The sequence below is a fragment of the Tupaia chinensis genome, unplaced genomic scaffold (genome assembly GCF_000334495.1).
Source record: "Tupaia chinensis unplaced genomic scaffold, TupChi_1.0 Scaffold000047_1, whole genome shotgun sequence".
In the NCBI taxonomy this organism is placed as follows: Eukaryota; Metazoa; Chordata; class Mammalia; order Scandentia; family Tupaiidae; genus Tupaia; species Tupaia belangeri.
This window is the reverse complement of record NW_006159505.1, coordinates 6,964,278-6,987,742: the sequence shown is the minus strand read 5'-3', so window position 1 is coordinate 6,987,742 and position 23,465 is coordinate 6,964,278. Positions and strand designations below refer to the sequence as shown.

The 23,465-nt window shown below is 56.4% G+C and overlaps 1 protein-coding gene across 1 annotated transcript in view; it reads right to left on the bottom strand.

Annotated features, from left to right (window-relative positions):
• Positions 1-23,465, bottom strand: part of KCNQ1 (potassium voltage-gated channel subfamily Q member 1) — a 378,985-nt gene that overhangs the window by 352,793 nt on the left and 2,727 nt on the right. The window contains exons 3-4 of the mRNA XM_006141164.1: positions 23,235-23,321; positions 7,554-7,747 (exon numbers count right to left, since the gene is read on the bottom strand). Of these exons, the coding sequence (XP_006141226.1) occupies positions 7,554-7,747; positions 23,235-23,321 (281 nt within the window). The remainder of the gene's footprint in view (positions 1-7,553; positions 7,748-23,234; positions 23,322-23,465) is intronic.

Here is a 23,465-nt window from a genome sequence, read left to right as displayed (position 1 = left end):
GGGAGCCAACGGCTTCTGAATTGTGTGTGACAAGAGCGCCACCTGGTGTCCTTGTGAGGCCGGCTTGGGCCTCACAAACTCCAGCGGCTGCAGACACCTTTGTTTGGTAAACTCGCTCTCCAACATCCCGCACCTAGCACCTATGCAGTCTCCCTCTGCCTGGGAGAGGGACCTAGGCAGACCTCACCCCTCGTGGCCTGGAGTCTGTGGAACCAGCTCTCAGACCCTCCCAGGAAGCCCCCCAACTTCTGCCTGTGCCAAGGTCCTGTACCTGCTCCCCATGCAAGGCTATGAGTGGCAGGAGGGGACCCTGAGTGCCCCCACATCTGCTTACCACCTCCTCACCATGCTCCCCTCACTGAGTGCCCCACTCCGGGAGAGCTCACGCCCTGCACACAGCTGGCCCTGTTCTCCCCTCTCAGAGCCACGACCTCCTTCCCCGGTGTTTCTGCACGGCTGCTCCTTGAGCCTGAGCCCATGCCTGCCTTGTTCCCTGCTGTATCCCCAGCATCCCCCTGTGGCCATGACTTCCGAGTAGCAGCTGAACACAGTTGGCTTAAACCCACCTCAAAGGATCGGTACTCACAAGCCCAATGAGTTGGGAAATTACTTGGACGCTTGGCAAGGCTGAGTGGGAAGGGAAGTTCGAGGCTGTCTCTTACCCTCTCTGGGAGGGGAAACTGAGGCCCGAGACCACACACCAGCTTGGGGCATCCCTGTGGAGCAGCTTTGGGTGTATAAACTGGAAGGAAGGAAGCCTGGATTCGCCATGCTGGGTGTGTGGAGTGCGGGCGGCCATGTGGCCCTTGGTCTCGGGAAATGTGGAGTCCAGTGAGGGAGGCAGTGTTTGTGAGCGCACCCCCAGGGCCTCCGCCCACTCAGGCTAATGAGGAAAGGCCAGGTACTCTGGACAGGAGGGGCAACATGGCAAAGGCCAAAGCGAGACCTGTAACTCCCACAAGAAGGCAGTCCTGTAACACACTAGAGGAACGTTCAGGCTGGCAGGGCATGGGCGAAGGCCCGGGAGCAGCTGCAGTACCTGAGGGCCACTGAGCGGTACCTGGGTGGGCCTGCCAGGGTGGAGGGAGCGATGACAGGACCTGGTAGGGGAGCGATGCCTGAACGTGCAGCACACCAGGGGCCCTGAGAGGAGCCAGCTTATCCTAAATTCTGTGGAGAGCTTCTGGAATGACCAGATTTTTGTTCCAGGGACACCCCTTCCCCAGCTGCCGTGTGGAGGAGGTTTTTAGAATACTTAATCCCTCCGAGGCTGCCCTGGGGTTTCCTGAGACCTTGCTGAGATAACAGCTTTCTGGCACCGTAAAAGCTGGGCGTATTAAAAGAAAAGAAAAATATGGGCTCTCTGGGAAAACGCGACTTTGAGTGATTTTCTTTACCCCAACACTTCAACGTGCGGAGCCCATACTCGGCCCCTCCCAGGCTCCCCGAGGTTGTGGTTTGGGCTCCCCGTGCTCAGTGCTGCTGGGCCAGGAGCCAACGGCTTCTGAATTGTGTGTGACAAGAGCGCCACCTGGTGTCCTTGTGAGGCCGGCTTGGGCCTCACAAACTCCAGCGGCTGCAGACACCTTTGTTTGGTAAACTCGCTCTCCAACATCCCGCACCTAGCACCTATGCAGTCTCCCTCTGCCTGGGAGAGGGACCTAGGCAGACCTCACCCCTCGTGGCCTGGAGTCTGTGGAACCAGCTCTCAGACCCTCCCAGGAAGCCCCCCAACTTCTGCCTGTGCCAAGGTCCTGTACCTGCTCCCCATGCAAGGCTATGAGTGGCAGGAGGGGACCCTGAGTGCCCCCACATCTGCTTACCACCTCCTCACCATGCTCCCCTCACTGAGTGCCCCACTCCGGGAGAGCTCACGCCCTGCACACAGCTGGCCCTGTTCTCCCCTCTCAGAGCCACGACCTCCTTCCCCGGTGTTTCTGCACGGCTGCTCCTTGAGCCTGAGCCCATGCCTGCCTTGTTCCCTGCTGTATCCCCAGCATCCCCCTGTGGCCATGACTTCCGAGTAGCAGCTGAACACAGTTGGCTTAAACCCACCTCAAAGGATCGGTACTCACAAGCCCAATGAGTTGGGAAATTACTTGGACGCTTGGCAAGGCTGAGTGGGAAGGGAAGTTCGAGGCTGTCTCTTACCCTCTCTGGGAGGGGAAACTGAGGCCCGAGACCACACACCAGCTTGGGGCATCCCTGTGGAGCAGCTTTGGGTGTATAAGCTGGAAGGAAGGAAGCCTGGATTCGCCATGCTGGGTGTGTGGAGTGCGGGCGGCCATGTGGCCCTTGGTCTCGGGAAATGTGGAGTCCAGTGAGGGAGGCAGTGTTTGTGAGCGCACCCCCAGGGCCTCCGCCCACTCAGGCTAATGAGGAAAGGCCAGGTACTCTGGACAGGAGGGGCAACATGGCAAAGGCCAAAGCGAGACCTGTAACTCCCACAAGAAGGCAGTCCTGTAACACACTAGAGGAACGTTCAGGCTGGCAGGGCATGGGCGAAGGCCCGGGAGCAGCTGCAGTACCTGAGGGCCACTGAGCGGTACCTGGGTGGGCCTGCCAGGGTGGAGGGAGCGATGACAGGACCTGGTAGGGGAGCGATGCCTGAACGTGCAGCACACCAGGGGCCCTGAGAGGAGCCAGCTTATCCTAAATTCTGTGGAGAGCTTCTGGAATGACCAGATTTTTGTTCCAGGGACACCCCTTCCCCAGCTGCCGTGTGGAGGAGGTAGAACACTGAGGTTAGGTAGGGAGGCAGCTGAGTCCTTTGTCCTCGAAGGGGTAGAAAAGGAGCCACTACTGAGATGGGGCCCACTGTGGAGAGGGGGGCTTTCTGCCTGGGGCTGACACACCCACGGAGGCGGGCCACTCTTCCCTGACACACCACCCTGGCCCCAGGGTGGAGGTCCAAGTGAGGAGATCCCACCCATGCTAACCGCCCAGACTCAGGGCTGTTGTGGAAGCTGTGGCTGCAATTCAGATAATGGACACTAGGTGGCGCACAGGCCCCAGAAATGCCCGGACGGAGTGGACAATGTCTGCAGGCCGGGCTTGCCACTTCCTCAGCTCCTGGGCTGCATCTCAGCATTGTGCCATGAAATCTGGGGACAGTGAGCTCATCCCAACTTAGAAAAAACTGACTGAGGGGAAGGTGTTCCTGGTTGGACCACATGAGGCCCCAAACCTGGGACCAGTGACTTCTGCAGAGATAAAGGTGGCATACTGGTCTGGTGTGCTCTCTTATTGAACCCAGGATGCCCCCAGTACAGACACCGTGACTCCTGGCCTGCTAACAGACCTGCAGAGCTCAGAGCATGGCTGTGGGGCCCCCTCTAGCTGGGCTCATGTGCAGGCCTCGCCCACTCACCCTGCTATGCCAGAAAGTGGAGACAAGACCCTGCCCAAGCCCATGACGAGGACCTGGGAAGTCAGACCTGAACTTGGGACTCTCAGGGCTGACAATCCCAGACAATGCAGGGCCTGGGCTGGGCACCCTACTGGGCCTCACATCAACCATAGCAGTTCCATGCTGTAGGAGTCATTTAAAACCCAAGAGTGAATTTCCCTGCAGCTGAGGAACTGACCCAAGTCATCCCAGATGCAAGCTGTATGTGAGGGACAGGCACGATGCCACCCTCAGCCATCCATATGCGGCCACGCACACAAACATATGCGCACACATGTAGACACCGCCACACATGAAAACACATGTATTTACACGAAGTCACACACATGCAAACATACACACACAATGCATGCTCACAGGTACACAATACAATGCACAGATACATGCAGTCAGAGAGGCATGCACACACATATACACTCAAACACAGCACATGCACATATGTAACATACTTACATGCAGATACATATGCATACTCATACATACACTTGCACACTTAAACACAGCTGTATGCATAAGCTCGCAAGCACTTACACAGATACACACATACACAGGGTCACACACGCACACGTTCCAATGCCTATGAACACACACCCACATGGGAAGGTCCCGAGTTCGTAACCTAAGACTTTTCCCCACACACTGGAACTATATGTGCTCGTGACTCAGCCTGGCTGAGGCTGGGGATGGACTCTGGTAAGAGGACCCTCTTGGGGGTCCTATATCCCTTCTCTTCCTCTCGTCTTTTTTTTTTTGAAGAGGTTTTTGCTATAGGGCGCATGCGCTCGCCAGACAGACAGAGAGAGACAGAGAGACAGAAAGCGAGAAATCACCTCTCAGGGAGAATGGCCATGCTGCAATCCCTTCTCCTCCATTCTCCTCTTGGGATCTTGGTCACGTGTGCACACGTGCCTGGTGTGAGTTTAAGCCATCGGGTGCAGGACTTGAACCGCAGTCGGCTACATGGGAGTCCAGCGACATAACCATTATGCTAACTGCTGGTCCCTTCCTCTCGTCTTTCTTTCTCCCCTTTCTCTCATAGAATAAATTAACTAACTAACTAACTAACAGAAAAAAAAGCATTCTTTGCTTTAAAAAAAAAATTTTAAACCTGGGAACAACCCATCAGCCACCAATCCCACCCCATCCAGGGTACCCAACAGAATAAGGCAACATTGCTCTGTCAACTGGATTCTCCTTCCAGAAACTCGAAAGATCTGAGGGGACAAACTACTACAGTCAAGACACAAAGTACGAAAGGCACAGACTATAAAGAGGACAGCAAGCAACGACTCTTCTCCAGCCCTAAAATCCCTGGGAAACAATCAAAGACATGCGATTTGTGATAGCAACTGTTAACAATGTATTAGCATCAATATTACCATTAGGAAAAAATAAGAACTGTCTAAAACCAACACCTGAAACCGTAAAACCCTCTCAACAGACAGACACTTGATGATGTCAGTCACCACAGACAAGTCAGTGTCCCCAGATGAACCCATCAGATGTGGGGCAGCTCTCTTCCTGGAGCCCGGTATGCTGGCTGTGAAGTTCGCTGGGTACAGCCGACAGGCCAGAATCTCCAGGAAACTCCTAAGAAGGAAGGGCCCTCCCCAGGTGCCAGCGGCATCAGAGAACAGATTTCAGTATATGGAGACCCAAGTGCACCTGGCCCTGGTGGACCAGAGGAACAGAACTGGTCTCACGGCAGATTGTGCACCTGAGTGTCCGGCTCACAACACAGATGACACCTCATGTCGGGAGGAAAGGCGGGCGTTGGAGGAGATGGTACTGGTTCATCCATAAGGCCGGGGGAAGAATGAAAGTGGGCCTGGACCCCACGCCACTCACCGGGAAAGTGCCACTGACCATCGGCAATGTAAACCCACAAAATCACCCACAGAAATGCAAGAAGAAATCCTGGGGAGGCTCTACAACTCACGAGAAGGAGACCCCTACCTGTGATAGAAAATCCAGAAGCAGTGAAGGAAAGTTAACGCTGACTACCTAGAAAAAAATGGCATTGGGACCAGCGGGAGTTGTGGTGGTTAAGGCACTGGACACTCCTGCATGGCTGATGACGGTTCAAGTTCCAGACCTGGTGGCTTGCTTTCTCACTTTCTCTCTCCCTAATCAAATTTGGCCCTGGTGGACCAGAGGAACAGAACTGGTCTCACGGCAGATTGTGCACCTGAGTGTCCGGCTCACAACACAGATGACACCTCATGTCGGGAGGAAAGGCGGGCGTTGGAGGAGATGGTACTGGTTCATCCATAAGGCCGGGGGAAGAATGAAAGTGGGCCTGGACCCCACGCCACTCACCGGGAAAGTGCCACTGACCATCGGCAATGTAAACCCACAAAATCACCCACAGAAATGCAAGAAGAAATCCTGGGGAGGCTCTACAACTCACGAGAAGGAGACCCCTACCTGTGATAGAAAATCCAGAAGCAGTGAAGGAAAGTTAACGCTGACTACCTAGAAAAAAATGGCATTGGGACCAGCGGGAGTTGTGGTGGTTAAGGCACTGGACACTCCTGCATGGCTGATGACGGTTCAAGTTCCAGACCTGGTGGCTTGCTTTCTCACTTTCTCTCTCCCTAATCAAATTAAAATAAATGAATGACTAAATAAAATTTAAAGTAAAACTTTTAAAAAAGAAAGAAGGAAAACAGCACGACCACCAGGATTGCTGAGAAAGGACTCAGGAGCCGGCTGCTTGGCCAGGAAGACATACCATCCACCTCGCCGACAGGCATGAAGCTGGCCCGAGGTCAGCCTCGGAGCCCATGGGCTGAGTGTGACGCTCTCTTCCCCTGAAGGTGCTGGAGGAGGAAGGAACATCCAGTGAAGTGCGGCTACAGAAGGCGTTAGGTATAGCCCTGCCAGGCCGGGCCTGCCCACCAACTGCATTCAGGTAGTGTCTTCAGAGACCGTGTACCCCAGATGTGGCAGGTCCCCTGCACCCTACCTGCTCCCAGCCAGATCAGCTTTGGCGTTATACACTAGACTGGGCTGAGCACTCTGGCATTGGGTGGTCTCTGCTTTGCTCCCAGCACCTGGCTAGGCAGTAAATGGCATGGCATGAATTAACTCATCCTTGAGTTCACTGGCTCTGAGTTCTCAGCCTCCTGACTGGAGCCAGGCCCTCTCTCAAGGGGCTCGTAGCTGGCTGAGAAGAATCCTCAGATCCCACTTTCAATGTTAGGGGCTCAGATAGGCTGCAGAGGTAGAGGTGACCAGGCCTGGCAGTGGAAAATTCCTTCAGTCCTTGAGCTGTCCCTGAACACCTTCTCTAGGGCTGGTACACAGCATGAGGGTAAACAGTCCCAGCCTCACCCACAGGAAGGGGACACATGGCACAGAGAACCAAGGACGGTGGGGTATGAGGAAGGCTACCAAGATGTCTCTGCAATAGGAGATGCTGATCAAGAGACTCTCAGGATGGGAGGGCTCATCCAGGTGACCTGTGGGGTCAGGGCCACCATGCAGGCAGGCTCGGGCAAGGAAGACCCCAGATCCCTTCTACTCACATCCTCTGTCCTTCCTTCTTGGCCCAACTAGAAGTACCCTCTTCCAGGAAGCCCTTCTTCTTCTTTTTCTTTTTTTTTTTTTTTCTGAGAGGTTTTGCTATAGGGTACGTGCGCTCACCAGAAAGACAGAGAGAGACAGAGAGACAGAAAGCGAGAAATCACCCCCCCCGGGGGGATGGCGCCTCAATCCCTTCTCCTCCATTCTCCTCTCGGGATCTTGGGCACTCACACACACACGCCCGATGTGAGTTTTAAGCCACTGGGTCCGGGACACGAACCGCGATCGACTACATGGGAGTCTAGCGACATAGCCATTACTCCAACTGCTGGTCCCCAGGAAGCCCTTCTGAACCACCAGCTCTGGTTTCTCTCGTTCCTCCCTCCTTTCCCCCTGCCTGTTAAACACACACCCCACGGGGCCTGGCAAGTGTGGGAGCCTGGGAACTGTCCATGCTCCCAGCCCTCCAGCTGGGAGGTGGCTGGAGGGCCAGGTGGAGGGTCACTGTGCAGGCCAGCGGCCAGGAGCAGCTCCACCATTGCTCTGAATGTCTGGGAGGTGGGAGCTCCCAAGGCAGCTGTGGCATCTGGCCATGGCCCCTCGGGCACCTACTTACCATCCAGAAGAGTGTCCCCGTGGCCAGAGTGACATACTGCTCGATGGTGGACAGCACGCTGAAGATGAGGCAGACCAGGACGATGAGGAAGCTGCAAGATGAGAGGACACGGCAGTCAGCACACGGGGCTGCCCACCCGACAGGGCACCCACCCACCCAGGTGCTGCCAACACCCAGCTGCCATCGGCCGGGGGCTAGGCACACACAATGTGGCACAGCCAGAGGGCAGGACGTGGTACAGCCAGAAGGAGAAACGAAGCTCTGGTTCATGCCCTGGTGTGGTGGGTTCTTGCTGGTCCACCAGCACCAGCAGACACCTGCGATGTGAGTGCATCCAGCCCCCGACAGCATGGACCACCCCAATCCTCTGGGATCCAGAACTCCACCAAGGAGCGTGTCCATGGGAGTAATGACCGTGTGTGGTCACCTCTCACCAAAGCTGTTCCCACAAACTGCTTCCAAACAGTTTCCCTGGCAGTTTTGGGCCCAGTGGACAGGAACTTGGGGCCCAGGCAGGGGTGCCTGGTGGTCCCAGCACAGAGCCCAGTCTGCCAGGGGAGCCAGCTCCTGCACCTGTTCCTGGGGTGTCCCCAGGAGTCCATGTCTCCCAGGGAGGCCTGAGGTTGGAGGGTGTGGGCTGCTCTCCTGAGCTCTGGCTGCCCCTCCCTGAGGCCCAGACCCAGAGCCAAAGCAAGTCAGCAGAGCTCATCAAAGGGAAGGCTTGGTGAGCCCCACCCTGGGGCCAAGGCCTATGCGCGGCCCCAAGCACCCCATTACATAGGGAACACAGACAGTCCGCCTGCTCTAATCACAATGGAACCATAAAGCCGGGGAGTTGCCACCTCCTACAAGCAAACCTTCCAGGAAGGCGGCCCCTGAGGAGTGACATCGGGCCAAGGTGGCCTACTGCCAGGGCAGAGGGCAGTTCCTGCAGAGACATCCTGGGGGATCCGGGGACTCCAGGTAAACTCAGGGTGGGTTCCTGGGGACAGAACAGCAGAGAAGCTACTGTATATGCAGTCCCGGGAGGTACAGATGCAGGGAAAACCACACATGTAGACCGAGGACCCCAGGGCACAGGCCCTCTGCCCAGGGCTGGGGGCATCCTCCATGCCCACATGTCCACTCTGCAGCAGCCGGATGCCCCTTGCACCTCCCTCCCTGCTGTCCATTCAATACATGTGGCCCAGGTCACCCTACCCATCCCTCAGAGGCAGCAAACAGGCTGCCTGCCCCAGCCCAGCCCTGCCCCAAGTCATCCTCCCCTCCCTCTCCAGGTTCCCACTACTAAGCTCCGGTAGGGGGTGCTGACCCCTTGCTGGCCTCTAATAGCCTACCCAAAGGCCTTTAAGGACTCTCTGAGCCAAAGATCCTGCCCAGATGGCCACACCAGGCTCCTTGGCACCCTGCAGATACACCACCACACCCCTATTCGGGAAGCTGGAGCCAAGCCTGTGGTCACCACCTTCTTAGGTGACATCCAGTCCCTCACATGGCCGGTCAGCTCAACCTGCGAAGCCAGATCCTGTCTGCCCCTCTCTGCACCCTGTCTGTCTACCTCCTCTCTCACCCTAGCCTGGGTCCCTGCTTCTTCCCTTGGTTCCCCAGCCTGTTTCCCCCCCAGAGGACAGTGAGCCCTCACCATCAACCCAGTGTAGTTGATGGTAGCACCATGGTGGGCCCAGGCCACTCCGCCTCTTCCCCAGCCCTTCACTGATCTGAAGTGTGCCTGGCCCAGCCTGCTAAAGGCCTTGGCATGTGCTTTGCAGGGCAGCCCCATTTCAGGGACCTGGCCCCGTGTCACCCATCGTGTCCTTTACACTCAAGCATCACTGCGGGAACCTGGCGCCTGTCTCTCCCCGCATGTAGGGCTGTGCTCTGCTCCATGGCTGGTTAGGCCTGCGCGGTACGAACACTTCCATCTGCTCCACAAGCACAAGGCTCCCTTGGTGGGCAACCACCGTGCTCGGAGCTGGTCCCACAGCCTGCACCTCCTACCCTTGGACACTCTATCCAAAGCACAAGACTGATCAGGTCCCCCAAGTCTTGCAGTGGCTCCCAGCAGGAACCCTGGGGTGGGCGTAGGTCCTGTGCCCCACTCCCCACCCCTCACATCCTTGCGGCTGGAGCTGCATCAAGCCCCCAGTGTTCACACTCACAGCCTCTCAGCTCTGCAGATCCTTCCTGCTCAGCTCAGAAAGGACACCCTCTTGGGCACCCCTAAGCTCTGACAGACCCATACTGTGCCTTGCCCTAACCTGTGTCCAGGACCATAATCTGCATGGGGCACCTTCCATGGGGTGAATGAGATGGTGACTTCCACCTCAGGAAGCTTGGGACCACACAGGGGACACAGCCAATGCCCAGGAAAGTGAGCGCCCACCCATCTTGGAACATTGCAGGCGCTGAAAATCAGCTCAGACTGCCCTGTCCTGCACAGGGTCGCCCCCAACTCTGTGAGGGCTCTTCACACCACAGCCATCATGGCTAATCTTGTGTAGCTTTTAATTGCCATTTAATAGATGCATGAAAGAGAGTGCGTGCACGCCAAGTGCCCCCCCACCCCCAAAAGGCTTGATCATGCCACAGTCCATTTTCCTCCATTCCTCCTTTTATCAGGATTTTGAGCATGCGGGCACATTCCCCCAGTGTGTTTCTCAAGCCTCTGTAACCAAGATTCGAATCCTAGTGGGACATGTGGGATACAGTTCCCTAACCACTGGGCGATAGGGCTGGCCTGTGTGTCTGATTTGCAGTGAGCAGGGAAGCAGAACTAGGCCCAGCCTGGCCCAGCCAAGAGGAAACAGAGCAGGTGCTGCCCACCCACTCCCCGGACACTGGTGCAGACGGGCCAGGCAAGAATCTACATATAAGGACACAACCCCTCCAGGGCTGCATGGCCTTGGCAGCTCTCCTGCCTCAGTTTTCCCACTGGCACAACTCAGAGCCCCTGGCTGCTCCCTTAAAGGGCTGCCTAGGGCAGTGCTGCTGAAGGTCCCAATGGGAAGGACTCAGAAAAGGCTTCCCCAAGCCCTGTCACTTTGCCTTGAGGTCCTGTGCCACCTCCTCTAGAAAAGACGTGGCAAACCCCACCCACCACAGGCCCCCATGAGAACGAAGTGAATTGTTCTCTGTCCAGCAACGGCAAGTGCCTCTGGGTGACCCACTGCCCACCAACCTAAATCCCCATGAGACCGGCCGAGTCACCTCCACCACAGTGCCATCAAACAGACGCTGCAAGTGGGGCAGGTCACATGGAGGTTTGACCAGGGAGGCCACAAGGATGCGTGGCTCATTATGGCTTTTCCAGTCTTGCTGTCGGTGACAACCTGCCATTTAATGTCACTGCTGCGTGACCCCTGCTGTGAGCAAGGCAACGGGCCCTGGAGCTTGCTAGTACATACATAGAGAGAAGCCCACGGCCCCCAAGGGAGAGCCTGCATGGAGACCGCTTGCATCCGTGAAGGGCCTGGGCTTCCCAGCATGGATCCTTATTCTGTGTGCAGGAGACACAGGAACTGATGTGTGGAGGGTAGTTGCTGTGGTTGGGAGACTAGACTGAGCCTTGCCAAGCAGGGACCTGAGCATGGATGGCCTGCCACCACCAGTGAGCCACTGGGCCATCTCCATGTCCCAAAGGGCAGCAGGTAGAGGCAGACACCCTATGAAGCATGCACAGGGTTGTACATCTCCCCAAGCATCTGGGCAGAACCACTGCTGAGTGGTACGATGGGGCTCCAGCATGAAGGTGGGGGACTAGCGGGGCACCCGCCCATGGAGCGTCATCCCGCCCTGCCCTGGGACTAGCAGAAGAGTACTCCTCCTAGAAGTTAGGGAGCATGGTGTTGATCTATACCGCATGCCTTGCTGGTTTTAGCCTCAACAGTTTTAGCTAAACAGTTTTTCAAATATTTGAATACATTGTGCTAACTTCAGAAAGAATTATGTAACAAAGTTTACTTTTATCTACTCCAGATAAAATGAGTTTTATGTATATTTGCTACTTTATCTATTCCTGTCCTGGGTAGAGACTGCAAGGTGCTGAGCCAGGATGCCTGTCCTTGGGGAGCTCACAGCCTGGGGTGCCGCCCGTGTCCCCACTCCCATATAGCCCTCTCCCTACCTCTGCAGGGCCGCTTCTCCCCGCCCCCAGCCCCCAGTCCCAGGTCTGAGTCCCAGGGCTTCAAGGTCAGGCAGTCACAATGAGCCCCCACCCAGAGGTGAGAAACTCAGGCCCAGGAAGGGAAGAATCTGACCTGTGTTCTGGCCAGGGAGTGGGAGGCAGGGCAGACTGGAGACGACGCTGACTCCCCCACAGGGGCCCCTGTGTCCCTGAATGCTATCCCAGTTCCCAGGAGGGTGTGTCTGGTGGGGGCGCTTCTGTTGCAAGGGTTGGGGAACAGGTTGCACCCCTAGGGACAATACCCTAGTTGTTCCCTTCGGTGGCAATCGACCTCGAATCTGTGACCGCAGCGACAGCCTTGAGGGACGTCCAGCCTGTTATCGGACATCATTTCAATATCTCAGCAGCCAGGTGCCCCAGGAACACAGAAGAATGCAGGCATCCGGCCAGGGCCTTAGCCTGAGACCTCTGTGGGAGGGCACTTCACAGCGAAAGACACAGATTCGGGGAGGGCAGCTCTGGGGGGCCTCAGACAGACTGGGTCTAAAGTGAATCCAGGGGCTGGGTCTCCAAGACCTTCCCCTTTGTACACACTGGGCCCCTAAATGGCACCCTAAACAGGCAGGATCAACCCTGGGGGCCCAGCAGCTAACTCCAGCCTGGGCAGTTCCCCCTGCAGGAGAGGCAGGGGCCATACTTGGACCCAGCGCGTTGTGCCCACTCAGATGCACACCTCGCCTACGATAACACAGACAACGCCCAGAGCAGCTGGGACCCATTCAAGAGAACCACAGACCTCACCCACTCCAGGAAAACCTGGGCCGTCCTCAGAGCCTTGACGTGAAATGACCGAGCCATTGAGTCACCCAGGTATGTTAAGCTGCAAGCCCAGGTTGCTTCGATGCAGCATTCAGGAGAGATTTACAATCACCATATTTGCATGCTTAATTGATTGAACATAGCAACACAACAAATCATGTGAGTACTCGCAAAGTTTCATGGGTCCAGAAGAAACACGTACAGGACACTGAGGATGGATGAACCCTGTGGATGCCGAGCTGAGTGAAAAAAGCCAGTCCCCAAAGGACAGAGACTGTGTGACGTGAGGTCCCTAGAAGAGTCAAATTCAGAGACAGGAAGCAAAATGGTGGGTACCAGAGGCTGGGGAGATGGTGATGATGGGGACAGAATTTCAGTTTGGAGATATGAAAAGTCCTAGAGATGGAGGTGGTGCTGGCGGCACAAAGGGAATGTTCTCAGTGCTGCTGACTACTCTTAAAAGTAGTTACAATGAGGCTAGCAGTTGGCGTGGGGTTAAGGTGCTGGATCCCACATGGACAGCTTTGCAGTTCAAGTCCCAAACCTGGCAGCTCAAGAATCATATCAGGTGTGTGTGTGCACGTGTGCCCAGAATTAGTCACGTCAGGTGTGCGTGTGCACGTGTGCCCAGAATTAGTCACATCAGGTGTGCGTGTGCACGTGCGCCCAGAATTAGTCACGTCAGGTGTGCGTGTGCACGTGCGCCCAGAATTAGTCACGTCAGGTGTGCGTGTACATGTGCGCCCAGAATTCCAAGAGGAGAAGGGACTGTGGTGTGGCCATTTCCCCTGGAGGGTGATTTCTCACTTTCCCTGTCTGTCTCTCTGATAAGTGATGCATCCTATAGCAAACATATTTTTTAAAAAACTTACGATGGTAAATTTTGTTATGTGTACATAAATGCAACCTAAAAAAGTTTAAATAATATTTATAAATGATGCATCCAGCTGAGAATGTTTAATGTGGACTATAAATGGGGTCAAGCACTGTCCAGAGGCCCCCAAGGTGGACAGGACCTTGGCTGATAAACAGACAGTGGGTTTGCAAGGTTGAACCTAAAGCTCAAGGCAGAATAGGGTTTAGAATGTGTAACTTCAACAGATTAAGTACTGATGTTGAAACTCTAAGCCACATCTAGGGGCTTTCAACAAAAGTCATTCTGGAAGATTCGAAACTCCCCCTGGAAAGAAACACTGGGGTCAGGGAGGGAAGGAGTGACCTTTATTCGCACGTTGTCCACCTGCCCAGCCATGAGTGCACAACTCTGGGGAAGTGGACTCCCATGGTGACAGTGACCCCAGAGCCAGCCAGGACCATCCCCTGGGGTGAATCAGCACAGCCTGTCACCACTACCACCAGCTGTCAGCCAGATGGCTCCCGGCAGGGCCTGAGGCAACACCAAAGCCCGGCCTGCTCGCTCCAGCCCCTTTCCCTCAGTGCTGCTCTGGGTGGATCCTGGATCAGGCCATCTCCTGACCTCTCCCAAAGGGACATGACTCAGTGCACACTGAGGACCTGAGCCTCGCTGGAGCTGGAGAGGGATGCCCTGTGCTAAACCCCATGCAGAAGGTATTACACCCCACAGGTGAGGAGACAGAAGCCTAAGTGAGGCTCAGCTGGTCCCAGGCCTCAGGTCACCTGCTGCAAAGGAGCCTCTCAGACTGGGGACAAACCTCTGACACCTGTTGGGGACACTGATGCTCCAGACAAGCCTGGGACACACCCAGGGCCATATGGACAGTGAGCCCAGGCCAGCACAGCCCAGGACCGTGGTTCTCAGGGTGCCAGCCACATTGTGCCACGTGTCGTCCTGGGCAGGGACAGGTCGGAAGGGTGGGATGCAGGGTCCTGGCTCTCCCAGCTTCTGGGGCCTCCAGAACTCCCGAGTCTGTGGTTGCTTCACCCAGCTCTCTGCCTGAGTGGTCATGTGGCCATCTCCTCTTCCATCAGATCTCTCCTGGCTGTCTTTTAGGACACTTGTCATTGGATTTGGGGCCCACCTGGCAAGTCCAGGATGCTCTTCTCCACAGAGATGCTCTTTCTATGTGAGGCCACATTGGCGGGTCCTGACACCCCTGGGGGCACTATCTGGCCTACTACCATGCGCAGCGGGCACTTGCTCAGTCACTTGTGATCATGATCGCTATCGGCAAGTCTGGAGTTCTTAAACACTAGAATTCAATACTGGGCAACATTATGAGGGGCCTCATAGAAAATTCGTATTTTGAAAAAATTCTACATGGATTTCAAAATTTCTTCACACCGGGAACCAGCAGTTAGCGTAATGGCTATGTCGCTGGACTCCCACATGGTCGACCGCGGTTCGTGTCCCGGACCCGGTGGCTTAAAAAAAACTCACGCCGGGCGCGTGTGCGTGCGTGCCCAAGATCCCGAGAGGAGAATGGAGGAGAAGGGATTGCGGCGTGACCATCCCCCCTGGGGGGTGATTTCTCGCTTTCTGTCTCTATGTCTCTCTCTCTCTGTCTGTCTGGCGAGCGCACACGCCCTACAATGAAAATCTCTCAAAAAAAAAAATTTCTTCACACCAAAATAAGTTAGTATTTTAATTACATTTTCCATGAACTTGTTGAAATACCTTGGTATATTTAGTGGCCTTTTTTTCTTGCCATAGGGCAGTGCACTCACCAGAGACAGACAGACAGAGAGGGAAGGTGAGAAATCACCCCCTGGGGGAATGTCCATGCTGCAATCCTTTCTCCTCTATTCTCCTCTTAGGGTTCTAGGCATGCATGCATGCACACATGCCCAGTATGTTCTTCAAGCTACCAGGTCCAGGACTTGAAACACAGAGTAGGTCATGTGGATCCATTGCCTTAACCACCATGCCACCTGTTGGTCCTAGTGTCATGATTTTAAAAACATAGTTTGAGAAAAGAAGGTCACATCCACGTGTACCAGGGCTGGCAATAAGATGTCTCTTTGAGGTCACCGTTCAGCTCATGGCATCGCGTTGAACAGAGAAAGATCTGGGGGATGACCACCTGGGGTGCAGAGGGACCAGACAGCTGCCCATGACAAGGGTAGGTCTTGTCGCATTCCTTGTGCTCCTGCCCACAGGGACACCACGTCTCATGTCTTACTGGAATGACCACAGGCTTCCCCATTGCACTCCCCAAGAGTCTTTTTTTTTTTTAACCATTATTTGTATTTAATTTTATTTACTCATTCATTTATTTTAATTTGACCAGAGAGAGACAGAGAGAGAGAGAGAGAGAAAGTGAGAAAGTAAGCCACCAAGTCCAGGACTCGAACCATGGTCGCACATGTGGGAATGTCCAGCGCTTTAACCACCACGCTACCTGCTGGTCCCAACTCCCCCTCAATGCCTTGTGCAGCCCCGCTGCACTGCCAGGCCAGCAGAGGGCCCTTGGAAGCCCCTCCCCAGGCAGTTGTAATAGGGCACAGATTACAGGAAGGTCATGGAAGCAGGTAGCCCAGGCCCCAGCTGTGCCAGGCCACCTGGGGAGGGCTGCAGGCCCGCTTCTCAAACACAGGATCTGGGCCTCATAGGCCAGGTCTGGGTGTGTCTGGAAAGGCCTCTCAGGCAGGTCAGGCCTCCTGAGACTGGGGCTCCTCCCTGCACCCCCACAGTGGCTCTAGACCCTTTGACTGAGGCTTGCTCCTCATTTCTTTAAAAGGTTCACGGATGCAACGTGATACGCAGCCCACGCACAGCACAATAGGTAACTTGGCACGGCCGGAAGATAAGGTTTCTGCCCCCCATTGTCTGGCGAAGCCCCTAAGTGTGCTGATCCCCGTTAAACACAGACTCCAGCCAGCCCGGCAAGGAGCCATTAGGAGATTAAAACCTTCATCCACAGCAAAATGAAGGCCTTCCACGCCTTGTCAGGGTTTCAGCTAACACTTCTTTTCCGAAAGGTATCTGGAGGCCAGGGACCCCAGAGAAACAGAACCCTGTCCTCCTAGGCCCCCATGGTGTTCCTTGGCTCACAGCACTACACCAAAGGCTGAGTCCCCACTGTCCGGGCCTCCAGATCTCACCTTACCTGTAGCCCATATCCCTGGGCTCCCTGTCTCCGTCTCTCCCAGTCCCAAGGCATTATCTCTAGGCAATTGCCATCCTGGAAAACTACAGATCTTCTTGGTGGCCTCCAACTGTAAGAACCTCCAAATGAAGCCGGAAATCCCATCCCTTCTTCCTGAGCAGCCCCCTGCCCAGCTGTCAGAGAGGCTTGTCATCGACTCACATGTCACCTGCTGCCCACTGTTGCCTTCCTGACAGGAGCAAAGGCTCCTGGTAAGGGGTGGGGTATGGGGGGTGGCTACTATGAAGGCCTAGCACCAGGCCTGGGACATCGGTGTTTGCTGAATTAGTCATTCAGCAAAGATGTCTAGGTTGAACTGAGGAGGTCAATGAACACAAGTCTCAGTGCTGCCTCCTCCATGCAGGTCTCCAGGATGTTTCTGGAAATGCAACCTTTTGTTCTATCCTCTGCCTCCTTGTCATGCTCCACTTCCATGGGGCTTAGCCTAGGTCCAACATGGCCTTTGGCTCAGGCCGGACCCAGTGCTGGGACAGCTCTCTGCATGCCTCTCCCTCCCCGAGGCTGCACCCTAACAGCATAGGTCACTGGGGCAGATGGGACCTTCTGTGAGGAGCAGCCTAAGGGTCTCAACTAGGACAGGTGGCAGTGAACATGCCGAGAAGGGGGCACATCATCCATTGACATCACCACCCCCCGACATCTCTTTTCCTCACATCACCCCTCTCTACCTTCTCGAATGGCAAACAGGTTGCTCTGCTTTCTATTCTCCGAGCCAGAGAGGCAAAGCATTTCCCTGAGGCCACACACCAGGCCATGACCAGCTGGGACTCTTACCTGGCCCAGGGCAGGGGGACTCAGAATCTACACCCTCTCCCAAGAGCCTCTGAGCCCTGACCTCTGCAAGTACAGGCAGAACCTCCAGGGGTCTTCCTAAAGCACCCCCCCTGCAGGGCTGTCCCCAACTCCCTGGCTAGAGGTACTTCAGGCTTGTGCTGGCCGATCCAGGACCTGCACATCCCTGCACCCGGCAGTGACAAGGATGGGGGACAGCGGCCCCCCTTGGTACTAGATGGAGTTACCTTTTCCATCAGCCCCGCAGGGTGGGAACTGCTGGGGCCCACTGAGCAAGAGATTCAGGGAGCCTCTGGCCCTTCCCAGGTCATGCAGTAGGGACAAGGTGGCTCCTGCCACCAGGGCCAGTCCCACCAAGTCTAGCTCCCCGCTGAGGACACGTGTCCAGGGCTATGCTCACATCTCACCCCAATGTGCAGTATCTGCAACCCACCTCAGCACAGAGTCCCTGGCAGGGAGTCAGGGGTCACCACTGGGCCACTCTGGGGGTGTCCTGGTCTTGTTCCAAGAACGGAAGGACAGCCCCTGACTAAGAGCTGAAGAACGCTTCCTGAGGGACCAGCAGTTGGCATAATGGCTATATCGCTGGACTCCCATGTAGTCAGCCACGGTTCAAGTCCCAGACCTGGTAGCTTAAACTCAAGCCAGGCATGTGTGTGTGTGTGCCCAGGATCCCGAGAGGAGAATGAAGGAGAAGGGATTGCGGTGTGGCCATCTCCCCTGGGGGGTGATTTCTCACTTTCTGTCTCTCTGTCTCTCTCTGTATTTCTGGTGAGCATACACCCTATAGCAAAAACCTGGTCTTCCAGGAGTAGCTTCAGGAAGGGGCCCTGGTCTGGAGGTAGGAGGGGAGGCCTGGGGGTCGGGGAGGAGCCTGGCCAGCTCAGCTAGGAGGGTAGTGCAGTGTCCTGGCCCCAGGGTCAGGGCTGTCACTGCAGCCATCCCAGACACACAGGGGGGCAGAGTACTCGGAGAGGACCAGGAGGCTGGCAAGCTCACTGTAAGCACAGGGTCGACCTGGCAGAGGGGCAGGCCTGGCTCCATCCTCCCGGGTGTGGGCCACACGAAGCCGCTGCCTGGCCCGGGTTGCCTCCACCCGTGATAAGACACCCCTTGGAGGGTATATTTAGAAGGTGCTGGGAAACAAACTGAAGTTAGCCTGGGACGTGGCCTTATCTGCTGCAGGGTACCCACTGCTGTCTTGTGAGGGTACACTCCAGCCAGCCAGATGCTCCTGTGTGCTACACGTCCCCACCCGGGCACAGGCAGGCCTCCCAGGTGACACCTCTGCCTGGGAATGGTTGGCCTTGCCTGGCTCAGAGGTAGCACTGCCCTTCAGGAGAACTCAGTCTTGTTGGCCCAGGTGCCAGGGATGAGGGGCCTGATGGGAGGGGCCTATGGACTTGCCTGAGCCCTAGGCCGGGGCCCCTGCCCTCCTTCACACAGGCCAGCTCTAGAGACGCGAGGCGGGACCAGCAGATGGCATGTGGTTGTCACTGGACTCCACCTAGTCGACTGCAGTTTAAGTCCTGGATCCAGCGGCTTAAAACTCATGCCCTATAGTAAAAATCTCTCAAAAATAAAAGGAAGGAAAGAAAGAGAGAAAGAGAAACCTGGAGGGAATGGGCAGGGCTCCTGGAGCACTTCAATCAAGAAAGGCATGAGGTGGGGAAGGACAGCAGCCACCCCAGACAGCAGAGCAGTCTGCAGCCACAACCTCAGGGCACTGGAGTGGGAACTTGGCTCGTCTCGCCCAACTCATGCCTGCCCCAAGTCTTTTTTGCTGTAGGACTTTAGCGGAAGAGAATCTTCTGCCCTATTCCAGAGGACAGGAAAGATCTCTGGAAAGCGAGCTGCTGTGTGACCTCTCTGAGCCTCAGTTTCTCTTTGGGGAGCAGAGACGCACCAAAGGAGCCCCACAGCCTGCACGAGCTCAGGAAAGGGCAGCCCCGACCCCTGCTACACCACTGACATCCCAGAGATGGTGGCATCCCTGTCTCTGGGACCTCAAGTGCCTGGCAGGATGTCTCCTCTCTGTGTCCAGATCAAGGAGAACCACCAGCCAGATCGTGCAGTGAGAGGTGACCAGAGTCTTACTGCGACACTGCCACCCCAGACAGAAGCTCGCTCAGATTTGGGCCCCTCTGCAGTGGCACCCAAGCCCTGGGTGGTTGCCAGTGAGGTGATCGCAATGGCACAGTGATGACGGAGGAGAGGGAGCGTCCTCCTCCCCAGAGGAGACCCAGGCCTGGAAATGAGGGCAGCTCAAGGTCAGGGGCTGACGAGGTGGTCAGGTGTGACTGCATGTCCTCTGCCAGGATTTGGGTAGCTCCCCGGGCGTTACCATGGGGCCTGGGCACCCTCGTGTCTCTGAGCAGCTGGCTAAGGTGGGGTGGGGCCCTGCCACATGTGCCCTGCAGGCCAGACAGGCAGGTGGGGCTCCCTTTCTTCCCCCAGCTTCTCTTCCCTCTCCTACTCCCTTTGGAAGGGATGATCAAGGAGGGCTTCTCAGAGGCTGGGGCCTACTTCAGGCAGAGGGAATGGCATATGTACAGCCCAGAGGAGAGGAAAGAACATGACCCACATGGAGACCAACAAGAATTCAGGGAAGCGGTGGTAGAGAGGCAGAAAGCAAGCAGCCAATGCAGCTGGGCGATGGAGAAGGTTCTGGTGCCCAGCACACATTGGCTGTCCCAGTACAGATGCCTGAGGGGCAGGGTGGGGTCTACAGAGCCCTGAACAGAGCAGGGAGGCCTTGGGCCTGGCACAAGCCACGGGCTGGCATAAGCCTGGACTGTACCCTGGAGAAGAGGACCCAAGACCCAGGGCTCTGTGGGTCCAAGGCGGGGCCAGCACTTTGAGGGCGGGGTGAGGGATCCCCTCTCTGGCCCCTTCCAGCCGATGCAGCTGGGCGATGGAGAAGGTTCTGGTGCCCAGCACACATTGGCTGTCCCAGTACAGATGCCTGAGGGGCAGGGTGGGGTCTACAGAGCCCTGAACAGAGCAGGGAGGCCTTGGGCCTGGCACAAGCCACGGGCTGGCATAAGCCTGGACTGTACCCTGGAGAAGAGGACCCAAGACCCAGGGCTCTGTGGGTCCAAGGCGGGGCCAGCACTTTGAGGGCGGGGTGAGGGATCCCCTCTCTGGCCCCTTGCCCTCCCTTCCCACAGGGCTCTCCAAGTCACAGGAGCTTTCTGGCTGAGGTTTTGAGTGGACACTAAGAGATACGGTCTCTGCATGCCGACACCAGGGGGCAGCTGGGAAAAGCAAACAAGGACACAGGCAGGGTTGTACTGCAGGGGGACGGGGGCCTAGAGTCACTCACTGGGGACAGCAAGTGCCACTGGGTTTCCCTTGTGTGGCTCTGGCCTGGCTCCAAGAGCATTTAGGCAGCAGAACCCCCACACACATTCCCTACTCCCCAGAGCTGCCATGCACGGCCTGAGGAGGGGCACCTATGCAGGACTGACTGACCTGGGAGTAGCTGCCAGGCACCAGACACCTGGCATAGAGTGTCCTGGGCAGGACATCACTCGGGCCGAGAGCCACCACCTTCCCACCCTGGACAGACCGAGCCAGAGAGGTGGGTACCAGGCCCAGGGCAAGAAGCCCTCACACCGACACGCTCCCCCAGCAGGCTGACAAGTATGCCGCGTTCTTTACTGACGTGGCTGGGCCACGGTGCCCAGCTGTTTGGCCACACGCCAGCTCAGGTGTTGCTGTGAAGGTATTTTTCAGATGCGGTTCACATTAAATCAGCAGACGTTAGGTAAAGCAGGTGACCCTCCATAATGTGGGAGGCCTCACCTAATCAGTCAAAGGCCTTAGGAGCAAAACAGAAGTTTCTGGAGAAGGACTTCTGTTTCAAAACTGCAACACAGAAAACCTGTTTCCTGCCTGCTCAGCAGATTTTGGACTTCCCAGGCCCCATAACCATGAGCCAGTTCCTGCCAATGGACCTCAGTATCAGTTTCTCTATTTCTGTTTCTGTTTTTGTGAAGAGCCCCCAATATAACAAGTTAGGTATTCGGAGGCCCTTTTCCCCAGGGGGACAATGGAGGCTCAGAAATGCCAAGAATCCCACTCCAATCCCCCTCGCTTTTGTCCTGCCTGGTTCTTAGAACCTCAAATTCCCCAGAGAATGAGAAAAGCCAGTGGAGGCGTGAGCGTCATGCTCAGCCGAGAGCCGAAATCACATGTGTCCCGCACTCGCCTGGCCTTGACTATTTTAGGGTGGAAGCTCTTAGCACGGGTTTGGGGGAGAAGCCTGGTTGTCCCTATTTTCTACAGAGGAGGAAACAGATCAGAGAGGAGAGCTGGCCCAGGCCCACAGCAAAATCACTTCCCAAGCTCAGAGCAGCTTCGGGGGCCCCTCCCACCACCACACAGGCCCTGTGAGGGGTCCACAGCTTCTATGTGTCCCAGGAGCCAGCTCACAGCCAAGAGGGGTTCTGGGAAGCTCCAGCCATCGGTCACTTCGGTCTCCAAGTCAGCCCTGGCATGAGAAGGTGATGATGCGTGAATGAGCTCAGGGCCCAGGTAAGCGGTAGCTCCCACCCTCACGCCCTGAGCTGTGCAGTGACAGCCGGGGAGCGTGGAGCATGGAGCATGAGCATGGAGGCTGGAAAGGGAGCTGCCCTGTGTTCCCAGCAGCCACATTACACCAGCTCAGACTCGGTGGCCCAGGACCCAGCAGCAGCCAGCAGGGGTGGCAGCTGTGGCTTCACTTCTTTCTCCTTGGTGGCTCCCCCCATGGGAGCCCCTCCTCTTCCAAACAAGCAGGCCAAGGAGCCGGTGCCACAGCCTTATTCATAAGCCAGAGACCCCTGGCCCTCCTGCGGCCCCTGCCTCAGGGCTCGCTGTCTCACTGCCTCGCAGAACCAGGGCTGCTGATGAAACGAATATCCCACAATAGGGACAGCCTGCCACAGGGAGTGGGACAGGCCAACCCACATGGCCCTGGCAGGCGCCTCCTCCATGGGGCTGTTCACCAGGTCCTGGGCGAGGCCAGGAACTTCATGTCAGCTATGCCGTGGACTACAAGCCGGAAGGTCTCAGGATCAGGCCGGGCTGGTGTCTCTGCACAGCTCTGTGGCTGGGAGTTTCCCAGGTGAGAGTGGGTTGGGCCAGAGATGGGGCCTAGGGCTGTGGCCCAGTGGGGACAACCCTTCTCTCCTACATGAAGAAGAGGCAAGAGACCCTGGGCAGTGTGGCATGAGTGCCCTCGCCAGGGAGGTGTCCTGAAGCCTCCATGAACACTTCAACTTGTACCCCGCGGCCCCATGTGGGCAGCCATGCCTGGCTGTAGGGAAGACTGCGAGATATCATCCTTGTGGGTGGAAACCAGGGCTGCTGCGGCCACCACGGGGGATATGAGGGGGAGAGTGGTGGGGACAACACAGGGGCGTAAGAGGGGTGATGGGACAGGAATATCGGGGAGAAGCAGACAAGCTTCCCCAGTCACCCACATGTGACACCAGCTCCTAGCCCCTCTCTGGAGTTCTGCTGATGTCACTAGGAGGGGGGAGGGGGAGGACACCCAGGTTGCACCCACAGTCCTGTTGCTGCCACCCCTACCTTCACGGCTCTCCAGCTCCAGGCCAGGCCATGATAGGAACCACTGGTCACTGCAAGGGACCCCTGATCACAGCCACCACCCTGAGCCAGTCCCATCACCCCACCGATTTCCCATTGAAACCCTTCTCCCCACTCTTGAGTGGTCCCCAGGAGGCCCCCCAGCCAAGCCAGCCAGAAGCCCATGGCCCCACCCATGGCTCCTCCAGTGAGGTCTGTACCCCAAGCACTGTATCCAGGGACCAGAGCTATTGTTTGCACAGTTCTGACTTTAAAAAAACTTACCTCTTACCCTCCCTAGCTCAGTTTGGCCCTCAAGGGCTACACCAATGACAAATGGTGGCACTGAGAGGCCAGGATTAGAAAGTAGGGCTAGGGAGAGGGAGGGAGAGGATGGGGCAAGCATTGGAGTCCCAAGCTGGGGGTCTAGGTACCACACATCCAGGTTCTAGAATGACATCCCCAATGTGCCCTCCAGGGAAGACAGCAGGGACTCTGGGGCACTGAGCATTCCTG